At 58.7% G+C, this 7,156-nt stretch overlaps 1 protein-coding gene across 1 annotated transcript; it reads right to left on the bottom strand.

Moving 5' to 3' along the window:
• Nucleotides 1-749: 749 nt before the first annotated feature.
• LOC136053927 (E3 ubiquitin-protein ligase TRIM7-like) lies at nucleotides 750-5,557 on the bottom strand. The gene is made up of 7 exons (XM_065744899.1): nucleotides 5,109-5,557; nucleotides 3,362-3,445; nucleotides 2,540-2,770; nucleotides 2,394-2,416; nucleotides 2,038-2,153; nucleotides 1,895-1,927; nucleotides 750-1,403 (listed from the first exon to the last, which is right to left on the bottom strand). The coding sequence occupies exons 1-7, from the start codon at nucleotides 5,526-5,528 to the stop codon at nucleotides 892-894; spliced, it is 1,419 nt and encodes a 472-aa protein (XP_065600971.1). The 5' UTR covers nucleotides 5,529-5,557; the 3' UTR covers nucleotides 750-891.
• Nucleotides 5,558-7,156: the final 1,599 nt, after the last annotated feature.

Below are 7,156 nucleotides of genomic sequence, written 5' to 3'. Positions count from 1 at the left end.
CAAGGCAAAAAACCCACGACCACCACCAACAACAAATACCGGAGCCTCGGTGAGCCAAAGAGCTCTTCATTTCTGCCCAAAAGAGCTCCATGTGAAAGCAATCAGCAAGCGCTGCCTGCAGAAAGATGGAGGCTGAGCGGAAAGGTGCAGGCGCCCATGGAGGTGTCCATCACAAACGCAGCACAGATCCTCTGTCAGCTCTCACACATCAGATCACACATCTGCTCCCTCCTCCCCACCCCTCCCCTCACTGACCAGATGGGTTTTCACAGACCAGCATCACACCCCATCCCTCCCAGCATGGCCCTGTCACTCCCAATATGGCCCCATTGCTCCCAGAATGGCCCCAGTGCTCCCAGAATGGCCCCAGTGCTCCCAACATGGCCGTGTCCCTCTCCCCCTGGATATGTTCCTTTGGGGAATGCCATCAGAGGGACCCATACAGCAGAGCAGTGGGCCCAGGAGGGGCTGTAAGAAGGATGGGGGCTGCCTCGGTAGCAGTGATGGCAAAAAGGGAGATGGTTGCAATCAAAAAGAGGGGAGATGTGGACTGGATATGAGGAAGAAGCTCCTGCACTGAGGGAGGTGAGGCACTGCACAGGTTGCAGTGCTGCCCCATCCCTGCAGACTCCCATGGTCAGGGGATGGGCTCTGAGCACTGATGGAGCTGTGGCTGTCCCTGTGCATCACAGGGATTGGCACCACATGGCCTTTAGAGATCCCTTCCAACTCAAACCAATCCGGGACCCTACAATTCTGTGATCTTTAATGCTCCAAAGGACTCAGCAGGAGGAGATACAACAAGGTGCAGTGAATTTGCAGTGGTGCTGTGCCATCCCCACGCTCATCAGCCCAGGGCACGGGCAGGGGACCAGGAAGCGACCGACTCCATCAGGAGCACAGCTTGATGTAGGTTCCTGGCAGCCAGAGCCAGAAGTAAGGGAAGACCTTCTCGGTGAAGGAGACGTTGAACTGCAGGATCTGTTGCATGTTGTCGGTGTTGTAGAAGGTCACTTGCCCGGCCTCGTAGTCCAGGTGGATCCTGATGCGCTGGGGCTCATCCTGCAGGCTCAGCGGGGTGGGCGGCATGGTCAGCGTTGTGTAGCTGTGGTTCCAGTCCATCCGCAGGGCCCAGATCTTGTCCATGGCCATTATGACTGACTCTTTCCTCTCCACGGACTCCAGGGCCACCCCCACTGCCCAGCTGTTCCCATCCCCAACCTCCAGCTCCCAGTAGTGCCTCCCAGCTGTGAAGCCCTGAGATCCCAGCACGCTGGAGCTGCCCGTGAACCTCTTGGGGTTGTCAGGGAGGTTCTGGTGTCCTTCTGCTATCTGCACGGTTCTGCAGTCACTTGAGATGGTCAGGTACGAGCTTGCTGTCTCAGGGTCCAGCACCACCTTCACTAATGCACAACAGATAAGTGTCAGCCTGCTGAGAAGCAAGCCAGCACCTTTCCTTCCTCTTCCATAGGGCTGGGACATGTCCTATGAGCACAGCGTGCAACCACAACCCACCACAAACACAGTGCCCACAGCTTCCTCGGAGGGCACAGACGTGGGGCACAGAGCACCTGCCATCCTCCCCACTGCTCCCACACGAGGGACAGAGCCAGGTCTTAGCATGACAGAGCTGCACTGCTTCCCAGGGCAAGGCTCTAAATGGCTCCAAAAGGACTCCGGAGCCAGCGCTGCCCTGCTCCCCTTTGGTGCTGGGCACCTCGGGGTGGCTGCTGGCACAGGGCTGACCTGGGTTTGTAGGGTTGGTACAGCAGGCAAAAGCAAAGAGTGCGGCTTCAGGTGTCGTGCCATGAAGCCACCACTGCCCCTTGGAAGTAGGGAAATGTTTCAGGAATGTTTTTCTCTCATCGGTGCCCATCAGCTTGAGCAAACTTACCTCTTTCTGTGTCCACCTTGCTCAGCAGGTTCACTGCAGGGAGGAAAGGGAGATGCATAAGAGATGGGATGAGAAAGGGAGATGCATCTGGGAGCTGCCTCAGCCTGGAACCCATGGGACAGGTTGCGAATCCACCTTCTCACCTCTGAAGTCACTCAGCGTAGCCAGGACCTCCTTGCTCTTCTTGCGCAGACTTCTGGCTGTCCTCAGCAGCTCCGGGGAGAACGGCCTCGGGATGGGGACCTTGGCCACACCACACCTGAGAGAGACAGACTGCAGGGAGCCCACACCCGAGGCCAGGAGGGAAACGGCACGACCGAGGGGACAGATGTCACCCAGCACCTGGCCAGGGTCACAGTGCATCCCGGGCACTGACACGGAAACCCCATCTCACTGGATCCTAAACACTCAGTGGGGCAAAGTCACCTCCTTCTGGCGGCTGCTGCTCGGCCTCTGGCACGTCCCCAAGCACCTGCCCACCGCTCTGCCCATTTCTTACCTGTCCAGAATGCCAGCAATGTCCTGGGAGAGAAAAAGCATTGCTCAGTGTTACAGTGCTAAGTTCCAGCACGAAGCGCAGTGCTTGGGAGCAGCGGTCACACCGGGCTTTATCACCCAAACCTCTCTGCTCAACCACAGCCTCACCATCAGGAACTCAACCGCCGGCTGCTCACGTTTCTTCTGGATGTCAGCAATCAGCTCTTCCAGCAGCACTCTCCTCTCTGAAACGCGGTGCACGTGCTGCTGGTGCTCCTCGGTGAGCCTCGCGTGCACCTCGTGGAGCTGGGCCAGCAGCGTGCCCTCCTGCTCCTGCAGGAACTGCTGCAGCTGCTCGAATGCAGAGTGCACGCTCTCCTGATCCAGGGCCACCATCTCCTGCGGGACAGCCAACCCTGAGCACCCCATCCGCTGCGGGGAGGGGATGGGGACGCAGCGAGGAGGAGACAGGAGCTGGGGGGGGGAAGGGGTGGACAGCCAGAGGGTTATATGGGATGGACGGATGGGAGGATGTATGAGATGGGGGTGTGGAAAGGTAGACAGGATGGGATTCCAGAGGAATATGGATATGGAAGGATATAGGGGATGGAAACGTGGAAGGATATGTGGGATGGACACTTGGAAGGAGATATGGGACGGATGTGTGGAAAGAGATATGGGATGGACATACAGAAGGAGATAAGGGATGGATATATGGAAGGAGATATGGGATGGACATATGGAAGGAGGTATGGGATAGACGTACAGAAGGAGATATGGGATGGATGGATGGATGGATGGATGGATGGACGGATGGATGGATGGACGGATGGATGGACGGATGAAAGGAGATATGAGATGGGCAGTATGGGAGAGAGAAAACAGCAGTGTTGTTCTGCAGAAGGAGGTAAGTTTGAACAGGGAGAAGGGCTGCACCCACAAAGAGGTGGGTGGATGGGAAGGGAGAGCAGGGCACAGACGGGCACATACCGTCACAATACTTATGGATTCATCTTTGGGATTAAATTCTTCCTTCTCTTTCTCCAGAAATTCCAGATTGCCCTGGAGTGTCCCCTGGAGAAAAAAAAAAAAAAAAGGAAAAAGCAAATCTGGTGCTTTGGGAGTTACGTTTGTAAGATGGTGACACCCACCAGCGCTATGGTGAGTAGTGTGAGGTGAGTAGGGTGTTTCTGAGCTCAACCCTATGGGGAAACACTGAGCTCAGAGCAGCCTCCACCTCTCCCAGAGCACACCACTGCAGAGTGCCTGGCGTGCAGCTGCTTTGGCCAGAGACATGTCTGGAACAGCATCATGTGGAAACCCTGAAGTTTGTGGGTAATTTTTAATTAGGAAAAAAACAACTTTTGGTGTTGGAAGAGGGATTTGTGGGAAGAGGTTTGGAAGAGGCAGAGCTGTGTCTCAGATGCGCTCCTAAATTATCTGGAGTGCTACAGAATGCTTTCCTGACATATGGGGTGCTTGGGAGCTTGGGAGGGGGTGCAGAGGGGTGAGTGGGGCTGGGGGAGCTGCAGAACTGGCAGCCCCAGAAGGGCAGCAAGGCCATGGAGCTCAGCCCAGGGCCGGCTGGGAGCCAGCATGCAGCTGGGGGTGGACCTCCATCCATATCCGGGGGGGTCCCTGGCTGTGTGTGGAGGGGACCCCAGATCTGTGCCTTGAACAGACTCAGACACATGTCCAGAGGGAGCCCCAGCATGTTGCCCAGCAGGAACCCAGAGCTGCATCTAGAAGGGATCCGTATTTGTGACTAAAATGGACCCCAAATCTGTGCCCGGAGGAGAACCTAACCTATGCCCATAGGGGACCTCAGCTTTGACATGGAGGGGACCTTGACCCATGCTCAGTAAGGACCCTGACCTGTGCCCAGAGGGGACCCAGATTTGTGCCAAGATAGGATCCCAGATCTCTGCGTAGATAGGGCTGCAGATCAGTTCTTATGGGGCACCCCAGCCTATGCCCCTGTGCCCAGAGGGGATCCTGAACCATGTCCCTGTACCAGAAGGAACCCCAGCTCCATGGGGAAGAGACCCCAACCAGTGTCCGGAGGGGACCCAGACCTGTGCCCGAAGAGGACCCCAGAACAGTGCCTAGAGGGGACCCCCAGCCTGTGCCCCTGTGCCCAGAGAGGACCCCGATCCATATTATTGCCTGCAAGGGCCCCCAGATCTGTGCTGTGAAGGCAGCTCAACCTGTGCCTAAGGGGGCACAGCTCCATTCTCAGCAGAGACCCTTACCCATGCCCAGAGGGGTCCCCAACCTATGCCTCTCCCACAGGAGGGTACCCCAGCTCCATGCCCAAAGAGACCCCCAACCTGTGCCCCTATGACCAGAAGGCACCCCAACACCTTCCTGTGCTGAGGGGACCCCCTCTCCATGTCTAGAGGGGACCCCAACATCTTTCTGTGCCCAGAGTGGGCCCCCTCTCCATGTCTAGAGGGGACCCCAACATCTTCCTGTGCCCAGAGTGGCCCCCCTCTCCATGTCTAGAGGGGACCCCCTCTCCATGTCTAGAGGGGACCCCAACATCTTCCTGTGCCCAGAGTGGCCCCCCTCTCCATGCCCAGAGGGCACACCAACACCTTCCTGTGCCCAGAGAGAACCCCATCTCTATGCCCAGATGGGACCGTGACCCACACCCCCATGTCTGGGGACACCCCAGCTCCACGCTTGGCACAGCCCTCCCCCACCCCTCTCCCCCCCCCCCCCCAAGCCCCCCTACCCTCAGTTCCTTCGCAGCCTCCTCCGCCGGCCTGGTGCGGTGCCCGCAGTGTGGACCCTCCTCTCGGCACCGCGGGCACAGCACCTGGAAGCAGCTGTGGCAGAAGGACCCCAGGGGCTCCCCGTGCTCGGGGCAGCGCGGCCGCTTCGCTTCGTCCGCCGCTATCTTCTCCAGGGCGGCCGCCAGCTCGGCCACTGCTCCCAGCGTGAAGTTAGGCCGCAGCGAGCCGGGCTCCACGGCGGCGCGGCACTGCGGGCAGGCGGTGGGACGCGGCGGGGTGCCCAGCAGCTCCCGGGCACAGGACGAGCAGAGGCTGTGGCCGCAGGCGGTGAGCACGGGCTGCGAGAAGAGCTCCAGGCAGAGAGGGCAGGTGGCCTCGGCCTGCAGCTGCTCCCCCAGCGCCTGCATTGCCTGCGCCATGGCGGAGCCGGAAGGAGAAGGGGGGGCCCTCCGCCGCACCGCGCTCCGCGATCCGCTGCGCTCTGCGCTCTGCCATGGGGGGCTTCGGCTGGGGGGGGTCCCACTCGTGACCACTGCAGGGGGTGTGAGGGGAGGGAGTCGGGCTCAGCTCCGCGCTGCCGGCGCCTCGATGCGCTCACGTGTGTGTGGTGGTGTCACTGTGCAAGTGTGTGTGTGCTGTGTGCGTGCACACGCCTCTGTGTGTGTGTGTGTGAGTGTGGATCCGTGTGCCCCTGTGCGGCCACGGGGGTGTGCGTGTGGGCATAGGGAGGGGTGTCAGTGCACTGTGAGCATCCACAGGTGTGTGTGTGTGGGGGGGGGGGGGGGGGATGCACACGCGTGCCTCTGTCTGCATGTGCACACGTGTGCATTTATGTGGCTCTGCGTGTGGGTACAGTGACGTCTGTGTGTCCGTTCTGGCGTAGGGATGGATGTCAGCACACGTGTGTGTGCATGTGCATGTGTGCGTGCCCGTGCACCTTCCCGCTGGCACAGATGTGTGTGCGTGCACGCTGCACTGTGTTCTGTGTCTGTGTGCGTATGGATTGCTCAGCACATTTATGCACTGCATGTGCGCGTGCAAGCATGCCTTTGCATCAGCACCTACATGCATGTGCACACGTGCTGCAGGTTTGCTTACGTGCACGTGTGTGCACATGGATCCACACGCTCAGGGGTGTTTGTGTGCACACGCATGCAATGTGCACGTGTGCGTGTGTCACATACACCCGTCCTGCTGAGTCTGTGCACGCCCCGTGTGCAGCCAGGGCTTGAGCTCAGCCACCCTCACAGGTCCCCTCCAGATCAGGGGGTTCTGTGAGCAGAGCCCGTCCATCTGTGGGGAGGAACTGTGCTGGTGGCAGCCGGGATTTCAGCAGGACACCAGGTCTGGAAATGACAGTGCTGGCTGCTGACCCCAAATCCTTTTTTCCCTTCTTTAGTCAGAGCACCAGGAGCTGGGACCTGTGCTAACAGAGCCCGGCCGCCTCATCCCGCACCCGCTCCGCTCACTGATGCTTCCATCCAACGTGAGGTGTGACCCCACAGCACCACACACCACCACCACAGGGACCAGTGCCCGAGGCTCCAGGACTGGGGACGGTGCTCCCATAGCAGAAGGAGCGGGTCAGCACTTTCTGGAACCACGCTGGAAGGAGCCTGGCCCCTCCACAGCGACATCTTCAGCTGCAGCTGCTATTATATCCTACAGCATCATCCCAGAGTGCATCCCGGCGCTGGGTGGGCACCTGTGAGCCCTTCCCACCAGACACAGACCCTCCTCACCCCACCTGGGCTGGGCACAGCCGCCAACACAGCACAGGAGAAACGTAGCGCGGCGCTCCTCGCTTTGCTTATCAAATAAAAAGTTCCTCCACATTTATTAAAAAACCAAACAGTAGATTTAAAAAGCAGTTACGAGTCCTACTCCAACAAACCCCCCCTGTACAGCTTTCTCTCTTCCGTTGTTTCTTTGTTTCGTTCTGGTTTTCTGTTTTCTAACGGTGAGGATTCTCCCTAAATCAGCTGCTGCTGTTAATTTTATAGATATATATAATCTTTGAATTTCGCCGCGCGGCGCTTGCTTTAAT

The sequence above is a fragment of the Cyrtonyx montezumae genome, unplaced genomic scaffold (genome assembly GCF_038088225.1).
Source record: "Cyrtonyx montezumae isolate F1298 unplaced genomic scaffold, pur_monq_1.0 scaffold_32, whole genome shotgun sequence".
Taxonomy (NCBI): domain Eukaryota; kingdom Metazoa; phylum Chordata; class Aves; order Galliformes; family Odontophoridae; genus Cyrtonyx; species Cyrtonyx montezumae.
This window is presented reverse-complemented; position numbering and strand designations above follow the sequence as displayed.

Coding starts and splice junctions, on each gene's coding strand:
- LOC136053927 (XM_065744899.1), bottom strand. CDS start 5,528: ATGGCGCAGGCAATGCAGGCGCTGGGGGAGCAGCTGCAGGCCGAGGCC. Junction 3,446..5,108: donor AGGCTGCGAAGGAACTGAGG/GTAGGGGGGCTT, acceptor TTTTTTCTCCAG/GGGACACTCCAGGGCAATCT. Junction 2,154..2,393: donor ATTGCTGGCATTCTGGACAG/GTAAGAAATGGG, acceptor TGTCTCTCTCAG/GTGTGGTGTGGCCAAGGTCC.